General features: G+C 42.1%; 1 protein-coding gene across 1 annotated transcript in view; it reads right to left on the reverse strand.

Annotated features, from left to right (window-relative positions):
* The window catches only part of ptprsa (protein tyrosine phosphatase receptor type Sa), a 127,451-nt gene that overhangs the window by 25,429 nt on the left and 79,753 nt on the right, over positions 1 to 22,269 (reverse strand). The window contains exons 16-26 of the mRNA XM_070908940.1: positions 22,032 to 22,058; positions 20,745 to 20,862; positions 13,553 to 14,146; positions 12,431 to 12,525; positions 11,885 to 12,135; positions 11,493 to 11,580; positions 10,269 to 10,481; positions 9,888 to 10,051; positions 8,235 to 8,246; positions 7,906 to 8,021; positions 3,456 to 3,503 (exon numbers count right to left, since the gene is read on the reverse strand). Of these exons, the coding sequence (XP_070765041.1) occupies positions 3,456 to 3,503; positions 7,906 to 8,021; positions 8,235 to 8,246; positions 9,888 to 10,051; positions 10,269 to 10,481; positions 11,493 to 11,580; positions 11,885 to 12,135; positions 12,431 to 12,525; positions 13,553 to 14,146; positions 20,745 to 20,862; positions 22,032 to 22,058 (1,726 nt within the window). The remainder of the gene's footprint in view (positions 1 to 3,455; positions 3,504 to 7,905; positions 8,022 to 8,234; positions 8,247 to 9,887; positions 10,052 to 10,268; positions 10,482 to 11,492; positions 11,581 to 11,884; positions 12,136 to 12,430; positions 12,526 to 13,552; positions 14,147 to 20,744; positions 20,863 to 22,031; positions 22,059 to 22,269) is intronic.

A 22,269-nucleotide genomic window follows, 5' to 3' on the forward strand; every position in this document is an offset into this window, starting at 1 on the left:
TAAAAATGACACAAGATGAAAAATATAAGGTTTTGATGGTGAAATCACAGACAAGAAACATGACAGCACTTTTTACTCTTGGAATCAATGGGATGCTTATGTTGACAGAAATCCCTTGTACTCCTCATTGAAGATAATCAAAAGTAAAATTTGCTTTCAGCATGGCCGCTATCAACAAAAAACAAGGAGAATTCAATACTGGATCACTAGCTGGTGGAAAAAAACAACTTTGAATGGAAATATGTCTTTGAGGATGGCTTTACTTCAAGCAGATCAAACTAATTCAAGGTGACAAGGTTATTTCTCATTACATATACATGAATACTATTATTAATATTATTTTATAATTATTATTTTCAACATTTAGACTTTGTTACTTTCAGCACCATCCTCAATCAAAAAGAAAGATGAGAGAGACTTCTGATCTGGATCCGATCTAACATATCCCACAGGCTTGCTACGACTGTATCCTCAATCTATAATGCTCTTGTTGTGCTGAGTTGTTAGCATGGTGACAATTTTGACTGTTGCCTCCATAAAAAGGAGCTTATTCTAGAACGGAGCCCTGACCTGGGGGCTCATGGGAGGGGAGGTGGGAGGGGGAATAAGGAGGTTTAGGAGTGTGAGTGATGCTGAGTGACACAGTGAGCTGCTTCATTCCAGTCAGCCAGTGCGAAGCAAGCAAGCTCCCATTTCTACCCTTTCCTCCATGTGCTGGTTTCCTCAACCATGTGTACATTGGCTCTAAGATGAACACCCATTACCTTCCAAAATCACAAAAAAAGCCTTCTCAGTTTTCCAATACATTCTCTTCCCAAATCCTTCTGCTATTTATCCAAAGGAATTCCCAGAAAGAACTAGCTTTTCAGTTGGGTGGGAATGTTCTTTTGGCTTGCTCCGATGTCCACTGAATATTGTGTTTCTGCTGCTACAATATTATCGGCACTGCTGTGCACTCCAGTCACTAATCCATTTAGGAGCATAATGCTGAGGCCATGTAATGGAATATGGAGTAGCCATTGAATGTGGCTCCGTCTCCGCATGCGGGCTGGGAATACTTAACGCTTTCATATTTTTAGTAAGAGGTCTCTTTTCCTGCCGAGTGATGAGGTCAAAAGTCGACAAAATGTTGAAATCTCTTCACAAAAAAAGCTACAGAGGCTTAATTGGGCGTGCAAATCGGCATAATCACATTAACCATCCTTAATTTTCCTTTTCTCACAATGCTTAATATCCCTCCAATGTCAAGGGGGTCACTGGTGTTTTGGCTGCTTTTGTTGCGCTTAAGAGAGGGAGCCCAACTCTTTGAGCTGACAATCTTCATTAGTAATGGTAATTTATTTTACACTGAGAGAACAATGCAGCAGCGTCAATTACATGAAGATTAACAAAGATTACAATGCATATGTGAGACAAATGGAGATGACACTGGATGCCGTGACATCCTCCGGAAAATGAATGGACACACTGCATTAACAGCCTACTTGACAAGAGTTGTGCAACAAACACCCACGCCCTTCTTAAATGATGTTTACTTCATTAATCGTTTTCTTCTATATTTTAAAGTCTATGTTAAATTTCCTTTTCTCTTCAATATATTAATATAAACCCAAACAAAGCCTTGTAAGGTAATAGGAGAACTAATATTAATGTATTTGGACAACGCTGCGTGTTTACGGGTTTCTCAATGAGCTGGCGAGGCATGCGAATCGCGGTGACATCACTTGAGATTGAGTTATTAATCACTTCTGGAGTGGAAATTCATTGAGATGAGCATCAAGAAAAAGAGGAAATATTGCAAACTAAATTTGGTTATCACTTTACTTGCCTCAAATTCAAAGGGAAAAGGTATCAGAAGCTATGAGCGAAATAAGTAAATACGTATGCAGATGAGGGGCCCTCACTTCTCCTTGAGAGAACAAGAGTGGGTTGTTTGAGGGGAGATCAAAGAATGTTTGTGTGAGTGTGTGTGTGTCTGTGGTTGTGTAGTTTACTCTGTGTGTGTCTCTGTGTGTATTTGGGAGTGTGTGTGAGTTACTGACACACTCACAACTCCATCAGTTCCTTTCAGTTTGTGTTTACTGCCCACATTACTGTCTGCATGTATAAGTGCCTGCTACAGTTCGAGAGATATATCAGGCCAAAATGTTTACATATACATCCAAATCAAGCATGATGCGCTGCCAGAGAGATAGGCTGAAGCTTCTACATGCCAGTGTTTGTTTATTCCCTCAAACTTTGGCAGAATGTTTTGGGAAAACTTGCACGAAAACAACCTGAATATTTAAAAAGAGGCTTAAATCCATTGCTTTACCTTTATCCCACTTTGCCCTGTGCCAACATAACCACTCGCTATATGTTGTTATGTTCACACAGATGAACCTCACAGCTAAACCAATCTGTTTGTGCATCTGCGCCTGATTTGTTCTCTTATTCCTTTTGTCATTTATACACTGAACGACACATTGTGGTGTTTATCCAAGAAAACGTTTACTTTCAAAACTAGGCTTTGCTGTGACCCGTACTCGAGCAAAGTCACTCAAGGACAAATTGTTGTTATTCCCTACCCCCACTCCAAAGCTCACATGCTTCTCTTCAACACAACCCACAGCTTTTTGCTATCCACGTAGACTCTTCCATTTTTTCCCCCCACTGCAATCAACAGCATGATCAATGAACACAGAAAAACAAACTAGCGTCTAATTACACATTTCCAATCTCCCGATTCGGTGTCAATGCGCCTGAGAAATATAATGATTCTTTTTGATAAGCCAACGCAGTCTCTCTCCAAAAGCCTATTTATGATGTTGCGTATTTCCATATAAAAGGGAAGACGTCTGTCTGTGGGTAAGCAAGGAGAATAGAGGGGAAAAAGGGGAGAAGAGGAAAACCAGAAACTCTGCTTTTTCTCTCGGATGATCCTTTTGCAGTGAGCAGGGAGAGGGGGTGATCAAATGTCGAGCCATTGTTTGCCACCACTTTAATTAATCCTGCTCGTTATCTCTGAGCGCAGAAAAGACCCTGTTACTTCAGAATGGAAATGGAGCAGTGGTGGTGAAGGAGGAGGAGGAAGCAGAAGGGAGAACAACAACAAGGAGGTGAGGAAGGGGAGGAAGAGAAAAAGTGATAACAGAGATTGTACTCCTGTTAAAAAACACCTCTCAACCATCTCTACATCAGCAGAAGTGATCGCATAGGTTATTTATGCATGGTGGATTAATGCTCAGCCAACAGCCCAAGTGAATATCGTGACTGACATCCAATTAAAGAAAAAGAAAATAGCCCAGTATACCAATAGAAATCAACATCAAATTAATTAGTGCTGAAATTTTGCTGCATAATGTGAAAAAACAAACAAATGCAAATTATGTATTTGTAAATGGAGGCAAGCGGTGCTCGAAAAAAAAAAGGATAAAGAAAGCTGGTACGCAAATGCTGAAACCATAGAGACTAACTTTCATAGTCAAAATCTGCTTCACTCTGAGGACTGCTTAGACCAGAATCTGTAAAGAACAGCAAACATAAGGGAAATGGTTTCAAAAGGCTGCAATGCAACAGAAAAGGCTATGTAAAAAGAAAACATAAAAATGTGCAAAATGATAAAAAGGCCAAGAAATAAAACACAAAGGTAATAGTACATTTTTATTTACCAGCAGTTTACCATCAGTACATTCGGGCCTTCTCAGGGTGGCCTGAATGACAGATTTGAGGCCAGACTGCCACACAGACATGAAAAAGTAGGGCAAACATGATCAGATCAGATCAGCTCAGCTACAGTCCTCCACAGGAGCCGACTAGTTAGCCATGGGCGTCATCCTCTGATGCCCCTGCTGAGAAAACCCTTCTGCCAAGCCCCATATCAACGGTCATCAGATCAGGGATAAGAAAATTGATTTGCAATCTCGAAGCTTTCATGAACACCAGTTGGAAGGGCCCATTGACAGGAATGAGAAAGAGATAGAGAGGGGGAAAGACCAGCTTAGGTTTCCTGGTGAAAACTAACTCTGAAAGTTTCCTTTGTCCACAACTTGGTGCTGAGGCATTGGGAGTGAAAGGTGTGGAAAAGTGTCTGCATTCTTGGCTGACAGCTGTGGAGCCAGAGCTGATGGGAGCCAGAGCTCTGAGGAGTGCGGAGATGGTTCGCAGTCTTATCTGCTTCAGAGGACAAGTCCTCTGAGGCCGCAGCCAGCGATGCTATGTCCTGGTAGACTCAGGTCTCCTCAACTGTTCAAGCAGAAAGGAGCCATCTGCGACAACATCAACTGGACATGTGGCTAAGAGATGCAGCTTGATGGGATGCTGCCAACCTGCCCATCAAGTGAAGGGAAATGAATTTTGCCAGGTCTGAAAGCTGAAATCAGATCAACAGGGTTGCTCAGTGATAAGAAAGGATCACATCACCCGAAGATGGCAACATTGATCCATAGCAAACAGACAATTTGTTCCAGAGCATGTAAGATGTGACAAATGGAAGGCAAGGAAATCGGACTTGTGGGCAAAATGAAAAATGTTTATCTAAAAGAAACTTTTTTTCCCAAAAAGTCTGGTCCCCAAAACATAAAACACTTCCTCTTTGATATAGTAAAAAGGCAGGTGGGTCATTAATCCCAATGGGGAGCCAAAATTAGCTGTATTTTCCATAAAAGGAAAAAAAAGCTGAACATGATTAGGATGTATGTCAGCCTTAAAACAGTGCTAGGCTCAATTCTGCAAAATAAAAGATGCTAAACTGAGTAAACACAGTTTTGCTGGGTTTACCTTGCACTGACGTCTTAACAAGAGGACGTCAGGCCGGTGGCGCCAAATGAGTGCAGAGACATGAAGACATCGAAAGTCCCCGTCTCCCTAATTGATTAGTGACAATGACTAATTAAACCTAGCGGGGAGTTCTCTGATCCACTGTCTCCAAACGTCATTCATCACAGCAGGGGGGAGGTACAGGCATGTCTGATTATGTTTATGTGTAAGTGTGTGCTGTGTGAGTGTGTTTGTTAGGAGGAGGGCACGGCTGTTGCAGTCGTTGCCGTAATCTGGAGAAACAAGTAGGTTGTTGATGCATGCGAGCGATTGGCTGTGTGATGCCGTCTGCAAGAAAATGTTTGATTTTTACATGCTCAAATGTGGAAGTCACTTCTCCTGGCAGAATTGTGGGGGCGTGAAATGCCATATGCAATGCTGTATTGGAGGGGGGAGATAAAGAAAAACACAGATGGAGATGGCATAAATAGAAAAAATATCAGAGATATGTTGAAGAATAAACCACCTGTCACCTGTCTTTTAATTCGCAGGAGGAGAGTTTTTATTTTTTATTTTTGCCTGAACAGTGATGATGCGCATTCATATTACTTAGCACAGTAGGGAATGTCAAACTTATGATGTGAAGATATTTTGAGATAAGATATATATATTTATATATTTATCACCAACTGTTATGGTTTACCAGCTTTTAAACTGCAATACTGGGAAGACAAGAGTAAAATGAGAAACAGACAGAAAGGAGAAAAGAGTGAGTACTAATAGCAAAGGGGGAGATAGGCAATAGATATCCACTGAGTCGTGCTGCTTCATTACTTTGGCCCCATTTGCCAATTAAACCCCAGGCACCAATGAAGATAATGACAAAACGAGCCACTCTTCGCCCCAAGGAGTTGTGGGATGTCACTGTGAGGCTGTCACATGACCTACAGGCTTTAAAGCACAAATGCACAAGCACACACACAATGTACACACATTAGCTTAGCTTATAGGAAGCCTAATCAAAAACATATTTTTTGTTCCCCAGCACTAGGGGTCACTGAGTAGACATTGCCAATGCGGCATATGCTCTGCTGGATTGGAGAGGCCTTGGATAAGCGCACTGGGAGTATGCTCATTTGAACAATGGTCGCTATTAGCTGATGGGGATGTTCACAAATGCTCACCGGCCCACTTAATTGGGCTAAAATGTCCATTCAAATTAAATTCCCCGGGTGCGGAGATAACGACATCGCCCAATCCCTCGGAACAACGGCAGGGCTGTCGAATGAGAATGCTTGTCATATATAAAGAGAGGTCTCAGCATGTATTGGTGAATGTTATGTAAAAGAGAGCAAGAGATTGTGACAAGAGTTTCTTTTATTTAAGGAAGGGAGGAGGACAGTTGAGGGCACGGTGGAAAACGCAGGAAGTCAGAGAGACAAATAACAGGAATGGCTATCATAACCTTGTCATTACAGAACCGCTGATAGGGCTCTGAATACCAAGCAAGATAAAGATGACGACAGTTAATTGAACTTCCACATTTTTGTGTATAAGTGGGTTTGTGCACCTCCTTTCATCCTCGTATCTCTCTTCTCTGGTGTAAAAAAGTCTTTTTTTTTTCCAAAATACAAACTCAGGCAGCATTACTGGGCTCCCAAAGAAGCTGAAGAGAAACACTCCATTTTGAAATCTGAGCCTTTTGATGGAGCAGAGACTGGCTGTGGATGACAGATGGATGGCTGAGAGAGACAACTAGGCTAGGAGACAGAAAGGCGAGAGGCAAAAACAGGGACGTGAAATGAGGGAGCACACGGAACAAAGGGTGGATGTGTTTATTCCGCCTCTGGAGGATTTACTCTTTTTCTGCCATTTGCTTGGGCAGGTGAGAACAATGCATTTGAAATACAGTGCAAGTTCCTCAAAATGTAGGTCTCAGTCCTCTGTCAAATAAACAGCTTGGAGAGACAATACAATTAAACCATCAGGTGGAAAACCCACGATGATCCATGATGCTTAGTAAGAGGTAACTTTCGGTACCGCAATCAGATTTCTTTGAACTTTCTTTCACCAAAACCTCTAACCTGGCAGGATGAGATGAGAAATCTACTTGTATATCCATGCGACTAATCAAGCAGTGGAAACTTCACCGAACCAAATACAACAAACACAAAAGCAAACTGGGTTCCACTATGATTCAGACCAATAAAAACAAACCGTAGCCTAAATCGCAGGAGGCAACCCCCCCCCCCCAAAAAAAGACAGACCGATAGATAATGGGTCTGAAAAAGAGGCAGGAGGAGAAGCCTTAGAGGATGAGTCTGGGATCGAATGTGCTCTGTTAACACCAGACTTTAGCTCGGATGAACACCAGGCAGAAAGTGAGACAAAAGAGGAAACAGGTAAAAAGCCAAGGAGAACTTCAGAACAGGATTTGTTTCCAACATATAAACATTAAGTCCAACAACAGACATTCTTTTTTCAGACTATCTGCTATTCATAAATGGCTAATTGTTACATGGGGACATGGCAAACACATAAATATGGCTTGCAGGAAGTTATGAAGGCACATAATGTCAAACAGAATGATGTGGGAACACTTCATGGACATCATTCATGCTGCAGCATAACTTTAACTTTAAGTTGCATCACTTGTGAATAGTTCAACTCTGTGTAGGCTGTGTGCATGTGTGAGCCAATGTTATAACCTGCTGTCACTACACATGTAAGTTATGCGTATATTAAAACACATAACTGCACATTTATGTTTTCTCTTACATGAATAAAAGGCTTTCACTGTAGATGAATACTTTGGTGTCAAGAAAGAAGGTCTTCTACAGGTGTGTGTCTTTATTTGCCCATAGTAATGTAACATAGAGGTTAGCTAATGTGAGTTTATGGCAGCCAAGAACTGTATTTTTGGATTAGAGATGCTGCTTATCGACATTTTTGCACTTTTTGTCTCTTTTACAGGTTGTCACACTTAAAGCTGGAAAAGTAAACTTCCTTCTTCATGTTTTGCATTGTCAGTAAAAATGGAAATAATCTTTTTCTACTGAAAGGTCAGTATGGATATTGTATATACAGTATATCAACTATACCTATATCTGTTGTTCAATTTTACATTTCTTTGTTCCTCAATGTAGGTGTTGTGTGTCCTTCCTGTACCTGGAGTTTGGAAGTTGATGCGTCTCATCTCCACAGGGTCTGTAGGGTGGTGGGGTGTGATGTCTGCGTTGTTCAGCAGACATTTTGTGCGTGGCTCTGACTCTTTTCTTTTGCGGCTAGAGAGTGAGACAAACAAACAGTAGAAAGAGGGGAGACGTACAACAAAAACAACAGATTAACTTTAAGTGAGCAAGAACTTTGGAGCTGAGAACGCGTATCAAGTACGCAAAATTCTCCTTCACCCTCACTAATTAAAGGCATCTGTTTTTGCTGAGGCAGGCTATTTTGTCTTCCCCTGTAAAATGCAATAAAGTACGGCTAAACCTTACCTGTCAGGTTTGCTGTTTCCAGAGAAAGCAATAGGAGTCAAATAAATATATAAAGATGGTGAAAACACAACACACAAGGAGAAAGGGAGAGGGGGGAGGCAAGAAGAGAGATAAATCAATAGAGAGCAGTTTAGAATTCACAGGGGTCGCTGCTGGGCTCGCAAAAAGCGAGATAAAGCTCATCAGCATTTGGAGGAGATGTCTGCATGCGTGTGCATGTGTGCAGGTGTATCAGTGTATGAGAACAAGTGAGTATTCAATGAAATGTACAAGTAAGTGCATACATTCGTGAGCCTGTGTCTGCGTGTCTATGTACTTGTGTGTGTGCTAATGTGTGTACACGAGGGTGCAGATACAGATGGGGAAGGGGAATGTCAGGGCCAAGGGCAGACCCAGGAAACACTATTCACCAGGGAGAGATGGAGGGGCAGATGGGAGAGCGAGGGAGAGAGAAAGAGAAGAGAGAAAAAAGAGAGAGATCCAAGGAGAGATGTTACTCTCCCTAACCACCAAGACGGAGGTAAGGCAAGGTCAGACAGTCAGGGATCATCTGACAGTAGCAAGCTTTATTTGTGTTGCTCACACCAGCCCTGGCCTCCTTAAAATAATTCAGGGATCTTCCCTGGTATGTAGGGCGACCTCTTACACCACTGTTGTGTTGGGACTTGCAGTCACTGAGACTAAAAGCTACAACTAACTGTAAAACAAGGGGGAAATATTGACTGTTTACGTATGTCCCAATGCCCCAGGAAGCAGAAGAATAGCAGATTAATTTAGACTTGTTACAGGAAGAGAGCTGCCTCCTGCAAGGTTCATTAAGCATAAAAGAAGAGTTTGATGTCCACCACTAGAAAATAGGTTCACTCACTCCTGAAAAATTATTAATAGCATACATTTCAAACTGATGGTGGCCAATGGTTAATGGTTAAAACCACTTGTAAATAACTTGGGGCAACAGTGGAATAACATATACCTCTTTAAATATAGATCTATGACATCTCTTGATTGGTAGCACCATCTCAAAGAATCTCCTCCTCTCTCCTTTCTCCGGCCCCTTCACTTCCCACAACCATCTTTTTCACAAGAGAAGCTCTTACATATTTACATGCAACAATGTTGGTGGGTCTTTGAATATCATGCTGCTATGAATACAAAATAGGCCCCCCTTTCAACATGCTCCCTAACATGCAATTATTTCCCAATAGCCCAATTCCCCAGTAACACTCCAAATAACTGGTTCAACATCAAATGAAGAGGACATCTTCATTGTATGCTGCTGGATAAGACAAAACCCTGAGATTTCCAGCACATTTATCATAATTCAGTAAAAACATGGATCATAGTTATATTGCTTGTGTAGACCAGTGGATGGAGCAAGGCACTAACAATGCAAAGCTAAAGAGTTAAATTTCCTGTGTATCTTATTGATAAGAGGATGGTTATTAGGGTGGAAAGATCAGATTTTAAATTTCTTTCCAGAATAAAGTATTTTACACTGGCTACTCAGTACAAAATATCAATATCTTGTATATTAACCATAACCCGAGTATTATTTTCTATCATTTGAGGTTGAACAGTGTTATTTCACACTGTAAAGTTCAAATGCAGGTCCATCTGTATTCTCCACAAAAAACAAACCAACAAACAACTCACTTTTTATACAGGAGAATGGCAATGACGATGCAGATGATGAAGACCACAGCCAGGACAGGGCCCACCACCCATATGAGTCCGTCACCAGTTTCTACTGGCAGGGGGTCCACCACCAGCTCAGGAGTCATCACTGTGTCAGTATAAGGGCTGGTGGCAAACATTTTCTGAACAGAAAAATCAGATAGAAGGTAACATAGCACATGAAACACAATTCAGGTTACAGCATGGATGCATTTTAAATATACCTGAAATGTGTTCAGATGAGCAACACTGAAGTGACCACAATTAAATGAACAGAACTGAATTATTAAATCCATTCTGACAAAAAGAAATTGACTAAAAGTAAGCCAACTGAACTGTGCTGAATTAATAGTAACTCACCCCGGCGGTGGCATTGAGTTCAGCCAGCAGGAAAAAGACATACTCCTGGCCAGGTTCAAGAGGTTTGTTCTCACAGCTGCTGTGGCGGTGGTCAGATCCCACCGTGAAGCTGGAGGGCAGCTGCCTGAAGCACGCCGTGATGTAGGGCTTCCTCTGGTCCAGCTGAGCCAGCTGACGGCGTGAACGACGCTTTGGGCTCACCTCCCGCAAAAGCTGATTGATGCAAAAGGGTATTAGTTTACTTCTGCTTTTTTCTTTTGATTTTGCAGTTCCAACAACATCAGTTCCAAATTAATTGACAGATCTTTTTCAAGAATTAAAACTAGAGAACAACTAAGTTTTGGATAAGCATTTCTGATGCTGTCAAAGGTTTGTTTTTGATATGCAGTGTTAGTAAACACACTGGGCCAAGAGAGGCAGACAGATGCTGATCAAAACAGTAAGTCAAACTCTTCAATATTGAGAACAAGGACAATATATCTATATGGCATGGTCAATAAAATGATGGGAACACCCAACCCCCACATTTGGCAGGATTACAGGTTATTACATTTTTCCAATAAATAAGTTACTTGTGGATTTAAGTGGCTGTTCTGTACAAGAACAAGATCCCTTTCAGTGAACTGACTGAGACCAAAGGAAAGTAATTGTAGGTGTAACTGCACCCTTGTATTCAAAAAGCTGCTAACTGTCTGGCAATGTTCCATGTAACCAGGCTCCAACCCCCCCCCCAAACACCCAACCCCTCTCATTCATTTCAAACTGCAGACAGAGGCAGGCACTAAGCAGAGGGAATGTGTGTAATCCCCAATCCAATAGGGAGGGTTGCTGTCGATCTGGCACTCAAGGTGACCCTGAGCTATGGGAAGAGTGGGAGAAGACTGTGTAATTCTCTCTTCTGCATGCTTGGGGGGATAAATTAGCATAGCTGAGATGTACTTACATCTGTGTTGTGTGTGCTCATGTCTGGTACATGGTGTGTACAATACAATTTGCCTAGCACATGCAACTGTTAATAACAAAAACATTTGCCTCTGGAATCCCTCCCTAACAACATACGTTGGCCAGTTAAGAGAAAAAAGGTCTCTTCAAAAGAGAATGCTACTGAAGTTTTGAAGTTGCCTCTTCCTATTACACATGATCAATTATTTTCAACCCAGTGGACCCAATTGGCCCTACACCCTTCAGAATAGCCTTACACCTTTTGCTTTCAAAATATCCTACCTCCTCCATATCCATCTCATCAGGGTTCTTCAGGTTTTTGACAGTTCCTAAGGTCCTCTTAAGTGGCACCACAACCACATAGAAGTTCCTGGAAACATGGCACCAAAGTAAATTACCAAAAATCATAATTATATTATATATATCTTATATTCTCATTCTCATATTGTACAGTATTTTAGGTGAAAACATTCACCACAGGGTTGACAGAAAATTTAAGTGATAATTGTCTAGCAATGGTCCTAAACCTAAACACTCATTTCAACACATCTCAGGCATCCTGAACTCTCAATCCATATCACATCAGTAAAGCATCTTGGGACCTAAATACCCCAACCCTCAAAGATAATTCAGACAGAGCTTGCAGAACCCATCTTTCAGCACGCTATACTCACTTGACATCCTTGTTATCGAGCGGAGGGAAGGACATGGTGAGTATATTGTCAGCCTCAGCGTAGATGTCCAGCTTGGGTTTCTTGACCAGAATGAGTGGTGCGGTCCTGGCAACCACACGGTGTCTTGGCCCACCATCCATGCTTTCTTGGCAGGTCACCCTGAACTCATAGGTGGTATTGTGCCTTAGCCCAGTGACGAGCACCCTCATCTGCCTGGCATCCACGTCCATCTTCTGACGGTTGTACTCAATCTAGAGTTCAAAAGATGGTCCAGAAGTTTAATCGATAATTAGTAAGAGGGATAGTTGGATGTATGATCATTTTGGTAGGTCAATATTGGATTGGTGATTGAAATGACATGGATGGGTAGGTAAGGGAGGTGGATTTACGCAAGAATGTATGTAGGTAAGAATGGATGTGCATTTTGATGATTGAGTGACTGATGGAAATGAGTTCTAAATTTCATAAAGAGATTTTCAAAAAACATTTTTTTATATTAAAATGTAACACAGCTGACAGTTCTTTTTTGCCTTACATTAAACTCACCGTGCATTTGTATGGAAACCTGCTTTCAGAAAACTTCCATGCAAGGACCACTGTGGTCTTGGTGGCCCACTTGACAGTGAAATTCTTTGGAACGTCTGTTGAGCGCACAAATGCAAGAAAAACAAAGACAGTGCATCTTCAGTGACTCGAATATATATAAAGACCAAAGAAAGAGAAACAAATGAAGAACCTTTGGTTTAAAAAAAACTGTTGTTCCCCTGCAACGTTCCTCTGGGTTGGAGAATCAGTGTAACGGTGAGCTGTGATTGGCTGTGAGAAGGGCAACGCCATTGGTTAAGACACACAGCACGTAAGACTCATGGATGACAAACCCATGGAGCACAAGGGTGCGCCCACTGGCTAGCCATCGTGGGTAGTGCCAACCCGTCTCACCACTGTCTTTGAACCCATGACCACTTGAGTAACTGACCCATGTGGTCCCATTGCCAACTGTTCCTACGCCTCTAATGAGTCTGGGTTGGCACTGCCAACGTGCTGCCAGGCGGGCATGGAGACAGACCCAAAACACAGCATGCCAACAGTCCTCAGCAGTGCATCTGGGGGATGCCATGCCACAAGCTGTCCCATTAAGGGACAGGGAAAGGGGAAGGGAGGAATTAGGAGAGGAAGGGGGTTAGGAAGGTATATCTCAAAACAAACCCAAAACCAAAAATAAAATAAAATAAAGAACCAAAATCTGCTTCCTGTCATCTTGGAATAGACATACTCTTGGCGTGACTGGGTTTGACTGAGGTCCTACCTTTGAAAACTGGGGATGTGAGATGGCATTAACTGTGTGAGTGTGCTTGGCAAAGGGTTGCAAGGATGACTGACAGGAGTGTCTGACCAAACAGCACTTACCTTGAAATTCTAGGCTGCTTTCCTCTTTCTCAAAATGACTGACTATAACTTACTGACTTGGGTTTTACCTGGTTTGGGTTAGTGAAGTGAGTATCCCACGGCAAACAATTTTAATATCAATCTTTTCTCTTTCTTGAGGAGAAGTGGAGGTGGCTGAAGGAGGGGGTGGGGCAGTTTTCATTTTTGTGTTGTTGCAGATTGTTTTTAGCCAATTTCCAACCCCCTACTAACCGGGTTGGGAAAGAAACAGGCAAGCCCTACCTGTTGCATCAAAGGCCACCGTCCGATACTGGATAGGCGGGCTGTAGGGCCCTGGACCTACACTGGTGTGTGCACGTATTTTTACATCGTACGCCGAGTTCGGTTTGAGGCTGTTGAGCACATAGCTGGACAGGCTGGGAGGCAAGCGGAGCTCCAGTGGTGCTCCTCCGCTACCGGCTTCCTTATAGGCCAAAGTGTACTCTGTGATTACCCCGTTCCTCTCCGCCAGCACGGGTGGAGACCAGGACAGCTGCACTGAGCAACATGTCACGTTGGAGCCCTCATCAATTTGAGGGTACCCCCCTGGCGTATTCTCAGGCACACCGATTTCTACCACAGCCTCTTCCCCAAATCCCCCCCTGCTCTTGGCTGAGATTTTAAAGAGATATGTGGCGCCTCGGTGAATGTTGCCCACAGAGTACTGTCGTTCTTGGGGAGCAAATTCCAGTGTGGCCAAAGGAGAGACATCTTTCCGGCCAAACTGGAGGCGGTAACCCTGCAGGTCCATGCCATTGGTTAGGTCTGGAGGGTCCCAGCGAACCACAGCTAATGTCTCTGACTCCTGAGACACTGACAGATAGGGTGGACCAGGCACTGCACAGACAAAGAAATAAAACAAATGTAGATGTTAATCACAAGGATATATAAGGACACGGATCATACAGTAGCTATATTGAGGAAATTGAGGGAGAGCTTTTTTACAAGGAAAACAACACTTTTGTTATCCCATTCATATCATGGTCACTTGCCAACAATCAGAAATGACATCAAATTAAAGATAAGACTCATTCATTTTTTATAAACTTTTCTTTAATGATGAAGTTTCTGTTCCTTCTTATGTTACTAGGCAAAATATAGGTCAGAACCAGGTAATAGCAGAAGTTCACGTTTCACAAGTTCAGCAATGCTAAAGTGCATTGAGTTTAAGCATACCATTTCAATGCTCTTTAGCTAAATCATAAGGCATTGAAGCCCCAGCACTGTTTCTATTGATACCTACAGTATACTACTGAAGCACTGTAAGGTACAATGAAAGAACAGACATGGACTGCCAACCAATGTGAATCAAGAATTCTCAGTGACTATCGTAAAACATAAACAGATTATAGAATCTACTCTTACAGTAATCATTTTTATTTCGCCATTCATCAGATTGCATCCTAACAAATGGAGACAGGTTGTGTTGTATAGAGATCCTCAGAGCCTCTAAATTCTTGAGTGATCGCTGTACCCATTACCATTTCATGATACATGTAAGCTCCAGCCAAAATCATTTCTGTAGTGCAAAGCATCACTAAAACTTTAAGCAGAGAACAGTGCCTCTTTCAGTTGTAAGAGTCATCTCTTGTTGTAAAATGGATGATCTATGCTTGGGGTCTAGACACCATTCTTCAGAGTGGCCCAGTTTTGCTGCTCTTATGGATGACACACGTCTCATCTTAACTCTCCTTTTAAGGCCCCATCAGTGTGACAGAGGCAGGAGCAGTTATGGGAAGCCTTCAGTTCTCAAGTTGCCGTCAAAGCTTTGTGAGAGATGAGTGTGGCTGATTCGCACTTGAGCCAGATCTCTCTGTAAATAGATTCTATCTTGACCCACTCATCTACGTCCCCTCTTTTTCAGAAATACAAGGCAGTGGCAGCACAGATAACTGGCAAATATAAGTGAGGTTACAATTGTGGACATACACATGGTTAGTGATGTACTCAATCACAAGTCAATCACTAGTTATTTTTGCATTATAAAACGGACTAGATAAATAATGTAAAGCAAGTCAGTTTATTTACCATTATGAATTTTATTTTATTTTATTCATGAGATTGTGAGACGATTGGTGAGAATATTGGCTCTCTCTGTATATTTCTGTTCAAAAAGCCAACTGGGTCTGCAAACTGGGTCGACAGCAAAATTCTTTGGTCCTGGCACTGAGAGCATTCTCAGCATAAATTTAAAACGCTGAATAAGCTGAATACAAATTATTAACTCTGGTTTAATGTGTAACATACATTTCATCATTATCTTAACCAGCCACAATTATGGATACATTTGCCTTCTTCATCACTATAAAGCCAAAGTTTGCTAACTGTAACATTACATACATTTAAATTAAAACAGCATTTATTTGAGCCATTTTCTGTACACTTTATGTCGTCTTACGTACATCTGTTTGTGTGTATCTTTGTGCATATATGTGTTTATGTATGTACAGGCCCTGCTTAGCAGCCAGCTCCAGCTCCTATCGCATATCACCATTCCACCTGCATACAGAGATATTTGGCTTGTTGCCCAGTATGGACTTAAGGTAATTTGGAGAAGCTAACATTAGTCTGAGGCAAAAGTACTCCCTCTCAGTGGAACAAGTATTATTGTGTGCCTACATATAGTATATTTCTGTGCCAAGATGCAGGTCTTAATGTGTGCGTAGTAAAAACATACACACAACGTAATCCACTCTACACAGTCCCTCCCTCTGCTCGTATTATTCATTTCCGTTTGCTAATGGTCGTCTTTCTGAGGGTTGTTGCTAGAGGAGGGTTGGTGGGTGGATGGTGGCTAGTCAGCTGAGCCTTTGCCGGTAATGGAAAGGCGGGGGCACCGAGTGTTGGGTGAGACGAATGCTCCTAATACTCCTCGGCTACATACTATATCTCAGCTTGGTGTCATTTAAAAGCCCACTCTGCCTTCATGCTCACCGCTAATCAAGGAAATAGAATCAGAGATAATGATCCTGTGATGACTCTGTGTGTGTGTTTTCCATTCTGAATTTCTGTGCTTCGCTTCTAACCTCAACAAACCTTGGCCTGAAACTATTTCATTATTTGTAAATTTAAAACAGTGGCCTGTGCAATAGACCACTGGGGAGAAGGATGACAGGTACTGAGCCTGCAGATTGGTGTTGGGAGGAGGTGGGTTTTGTTCATGGTGTGTACAGTGTGTGTATTTAAGTGTGTGTGTGTGTGTGTGTGGCGCTACAGGGTGATGAGAGAGACCAAGGGCATAGTGAGGGGGTGAAAGATGAGTGAATGAGGGATGATGAAGGTGACTGGGGACAAGGAGCAATCTGCTGCAAAGAGGGCCCAACAGGCATATGAGGAGGCAGACGTGTGTATGTGTGTGTTTGTATATGAGTGATTCTGGGGTTCTTGGACACCTTGATTGTCCCTCTCTTCTCCTTAGTGTTCCTCTCTCTCTCCCCCTAACACTCCCGTTTTCTTTCCCCATCTCTCCACTCCCCTTGCACACTGCCCAATCCCCCCTTTCATTTCCTAACCTCCTCCCCCATCCCTCATCCCCCCTACCCCCTCCATCCCTCTCTCTCTGCGTCCATTTCAGGGCCAACCCTGGTTCAATCCCTCCTTGTGGGCCTCCCGGCACGTTTCCCATCAGGCCACAGTATTAACAGGCTGCTGTTGACACTCACTCAGTCTGACTGAGAAAGGGGCGATCAGGTTTCCTTCTCATTTCCTCCCTCTCTAGTGCACACATGCACACTCACACCAATATGTACGTAGAAACAAAGATATTACCTGCAAATAACATGATGCACGTCTATGCACTTTTTAATCATCTGTTGCCACGGATGTAAGGTTCTCTGCTTTGAGCTCCTTCATAATAGAAAAAAATCTCCCACTGATTAACCTGTAGCAATAGCCTCACTATAGAGACTTAACATATCTAAGGACATGGGGGGGTAAGAGTTTTTTTTTAACCTTAAAGCTCATGTCAAGTCCATCACTCTCCATCTTCGTTTCCCTCTGCTTTTAACATAGTCTGCTTACTGAAGGAGTGTATGTGGCAGGGGTTCATAGAGGGAAGTAATTGGTAGGGTAGGAAATGCCACGGAGTCAAATCTGCAACAAATTTCATACGGCCCATTTGGAGTGCAAGAGCTATTAAGGAAGCAAGAGAGAGAGAGAGAGAAGAGAAAGAGAGAGGGCCAATCAGTTACTAAACAAGTTACTAAACAAGCAATGATGGAATCAGGGCTGATTCAAGTCAGCTGTCTGCAGTCACCTTTTTAAACACGCACACTTGCATCCCTCAGCATCCTGTCACAGGATGCAACAATAGAAATGACGTGCTGTGAGGCTGGGGGATGGGAGTTTGTAAGCCACGAAGATACCACAAGGGCAGGATACCCTACTAATGTCTTCAGTGCCTGTCTAACAACAGTATGACGCAGTTCATTTGAATCTATATCCACTCTGACTTGCAGTACAATTAATGAATAATGCAAACCACTTCCAATAATTACAAACAGCACACATAAAAGGTCCTCTGCAAGCTTTACATCATTGCCTGGGGGTACAAAATGATACACAGTAAAACTTAAATACTAACTGCCAAAATAGAGCGCTATCAACATTAATACAGGACTGCATATAGGGTACACAATCAGCAAGTATAGAACTGAAACAGCTTAACAATTAATTTCATGACTTCTGGGATTTTAAATCTTCAACTTTCAGCTACCCCTGTGTGTGAAGTTGCCATATGCAGCTTTGAAGAACTATGGGTGTAGGCTATATTGTTGGAACTTTTGTTTTCCCTTATTAGCCTTTATTTTATGTTCATAAAAGATGGTCAGTCCTTCCTCCCTCATATGAGGATCTACACACACATCAGTCATCCTCCTGAGGCATCCCTCTCCCGCCCCAAATATTCCATTTTTATTGTTATAAGATTTCTTTAGGATTTTTTCTTTGTACTGTGGGCTCAGAGGGTCTCAAGTTAGGGGTCCGAGGACCTCCTGCATACTGTATGTCTTTGTAAAATGTTGTTACATTTTGCTTTGAGTTTTGTTGATTGGTTAGCTCTACTTAAACTTTCTTATAATAGGGAACAACATATCTTTTCCACTTGAACCAAGATAAAAAAAGGATGGTCATTGATTACTGCTCCTTTCAGCCGCCCAGTGAAAAACACTTCCACATGAAGATGGGATGGCAGAATAACACTTTCAGACACAAACATTTAAATCTTTTGTCAATAAAGACTCCCTTTGGCCCCTTCAAAAACCTTCTCTCACGTTGGCCATGGTTAAGTTTGTTCCTCAAAGCAAGAGTTTGGAAAGTATAAATGAATGAAATGAAAAGGCACTTTTCAAACCTGGCTTTCATTCAGCAAACAAAGACAGTTCCAGCCACAGAATGAATGTTGTTTGTCTGTGACTCACAAATAGGTGCACAGTTCTACTTGTTTTTATATCCACAAAATCCTGAAATTGTTTTAGATACTTTCTGATACACCAAACTACCAGAGAGGCTTGTTGGAATGTCTGGAAGATGAAAAGACTGATGTGAAGTGGCTTTGAAGTGGTACGGAAAAATACTCATAATGTTCAGTATTGATGTTGCATTTCAGGCCTTTATGTTTCCTGAAAAGAACAAGACTATGACATCATAGTTTCTGGGGGTAATTGCTCACTTTAAGTCTGTAAAAAGAATATTTTAAGAGCTGTTGTGTGTTTTAAAAATGCATACAAGAAAAAGCATGCATGAGTAAAATATTTCATTTATTTGCATCAGACTATGAATGAGTTTACACAAAACCACTTGAAAGAGCGGTTTTGCAACATCAGTTTGTATGGTGAAGAACACAGATGACAAAACATCATATATATAGAGGGGCTTGTAAGAAGGGGAGACTGGTCTTTGTAATCATTTGGTCCTAATGTATAGTTCAATGATTTTGTCCTTGTTTGTCACAAGGAAGCCATTTGTTAAACTCTCTGACATTTCATTAAGTCCCCGGAAAAGAAAAAAAAATCCTTTTGTTCCTTGCATGATACAGACCTCAGGAAATCCCACGGTATATCAGAAACCATAACCATAACCAGTGGGAACCCAGCCATCCATGTCATCCTAACATCCTCCAGAACAAGGAGGACAACCACTTTACCTCCGAAAAAGGCTGCTGAGGCTCGTCTTCTCCCCACCTCTCACCCCTTCGCCATTTCTATTTATTCTGGCCCCCTGGCATAAACCATTTCTTTACACTTCAATAATAAAAAAGGAGAGGCTTTCCCTCTGAGGGACAGACAGAGTGCGCTAGACTGGCATATCTGTCAGCCGGCCCTGACAGGAGGATGGAGAGTGACAGCACTCACTCAAGCCCCTTCGGCAGCGTCACACTCCTTCACGCCTGTAACACACACACCTGTCAGGATCTGGCGGGTTGTGAGGATGTGTCGTGTGTGTGTATCTATTTGTATGTTTTGTTTTATGACCGTGTGTGCACATTGCTGCATGCAATACCACAGCATAGGTCTGCATGTATGTCTGTGATCAGTAGTGGGGACTGTATGCACTCATGAGTATGTGTGAGTGACAATGTATGTATGCAGTTGTGTACATATTGGCTCTTTGAAGCCTCCCAAAGCCGACTGGCACAGATGCTCACATAAAAGGACGCTCCTATCTTGGCTTGATGCCTTAAATTCTCTCAAAGAAGGCTTTCACACTCTCAAGCAGCCAGCCTCACAGGTTAAGATCATGTTCATGGTAACTAAGCTGCTAGCTTCCAAACAGGCTCAAGCGGTCCAGTAAAACTGGTGTGCCTACCAGTGGTCACAGGGAAAAATTCTGAAGAAGACAAGGCTTTGTACAGTAGTGTGCAGGCATTAGCCTCTAGTATTTTATCCTTAGAGCTCAAACCAATAACCCAACAGGCATTTTCAAGCTGTCTGCGGATAGCCTTCTGAACATGATTCAAATGATAAATACTGCCCTGATAGAAGCAAACATCAACTTAACTGACTGAACTGTTCTTGAATCCAGATATACCTCAGAATGTTTCATGTGGAAAAAAATGTCTTCGATAAAATTCAGTAGTGCTGCAAAATTAAATGAATGCAAAAGTCTTAACATGAGACATACCTTTAATAAGGACGCCTAATGCACTTAATACAATGTCTAGAATTCTTGCATTTGTTCATGTATGCTTTTCCAGATCTTCCGAATAGATTTGGATCAGTTAACGCACCAGATTGTGGCTGTAAATGAAGGTCCCTTCAATGTTGTTAATCAAACAGAGAGATGGTAGCTTTGCAGTAACAGCTGGATGGAAAAGATGAGGAACCTGTAGGCAAGGTACCCCTCAGCCAGGTGGAAAAAGAATACACTACCTTTACTGCTGCATGAAGAAAGGTTCTGTAAACAAACCAACAAATAAATGACTTATCCTTGTACTGACCTGCCCCTTTGGTCACCACCAGTTTGGGTTTGCTCCGGGCTCCATCTCCCTTGGTGGTGTATGCCGCCACCGTGATGGAGTAAGTGGTGTCTGGCTTGAGTCCTCCAATGACCATTTCCTATGGGAGACAGGGAAGAGACAGGAACAGGAAAATGTCAAAATGTGTCTTGAATTTTGATGATTTCACCCCCCTTCATGCAGCTCAAACTGCCTTATGCAGAATGTTAATCTGAGTGAAGTGTCCTGGTCCTCTTTATTCATTTTCAAGAGGTATGCATTAAATGTAACGTTTTCCCGCAGTGTAATGGGAGACCATTCCATTAAGTAAATCCTTAGAAATGTCAAGGTGGAGGAGGGACATTAGGCATGTAAATGGGAAAGCACCCCCCCCCCCCTCCCCTTACTCCTTTAGCAAAAAATCAACAACTTAAATTTGTGAAAAATGCATAAATGCATGCTGAATACTTCCTGCCCATTCGCTGGCAATTTTTACCTCAGCCATTAAGTTTCCTTGAGTCCTCTTCAAAGAGAGGCTTCCGATCAATTCTAATGAATCTTTCAAGGGAGCAGGTTTGAACGAATGCAGAATGAGGTTTTTAACAGGCTGGTTGGCAGAGGGATGGGAGAGGTCAATAAAGGTAAATGAGCTATAAGTACTGTCTTGCACTTGAGATGGTATTCACGTAATGCAGATGGACTGGGGTTTCAAATCTGGGTTCAAAATAAGTGTAGAATTTGTTGAAAAAATAAAATCTGCAGTTGTGAATGATCATCAGAGATGTGATAAGGATTTTAGAGTAGGTTTCAAGGGTCATATATGGATGTTATGTAAACTACTGTCTCAATATTTAGATACAAAAAAAGGGTGTGAACTTAGGGTACCACATAGAAAATTAAATAATATGGTTTAAAAATCACGCACACAAAAAAGAAAAAAAACACACACCACCAGAGCACGAGACAAAACATACTGTATCAACACACAGCATGACACAAGTAGCGTTAGCATTCCAGGCACATTGGGCAGTGGATATTGCATCAGCCATCATTTTGTAGAAGCTAGCTGGCAATAGAGGTTTGTCCTTTTTTTCTTAGTGGCGTAGACATAGTGTAGTGGATGGTTGGCCAGAAAGCAGAGGTGAAACCTCTGAGCCACTTTGTTATCCAAAGTTGTTGAATAAAGATTGGAGGGGTTGTGTAAACTGTGAATCCAACCAGGTTGATGCAATACCCACTGTTTATACCCTTTCAGCTACACAAAGCACTCAGGCGAAACGTCGTACTCACATATTCAGCTGTATCGTCCGTTTCCCACTAACCCCCCCCCCGCCAAAGAGGAGAGTGCAGCAGAGAGAATTTTTTTTTTTTTTCAAAGAAAGAGAGAGAAAAGAAAGGGAAGAAATAGGATTGTGAGAGACAGGGGCATTAGAGGTTGGGAGCAGAGGTTTGGTATCAGAAATAGGTCACTGGTTTTGTGAGGTCAGGAGAGAGAGAAGCTGTTTGAAGCTTATGTTATGAGAAGCAG

This window comes from Enoplosus armatus, chromosome 7 (assembly GCF_043641665.1).
Source record: "Enoplosus armatus isolate fEnoArm2 chromosome 7, fEnoArm2.hap1, whole genome shotgun sequence".
NCBI classification, from domain to species: Eukaryota; Metazoa; Chordata; class Actinopteri; order Centrarchiformes; family Enoplosidae; genus Enoplosus; species Enoplosus armatus.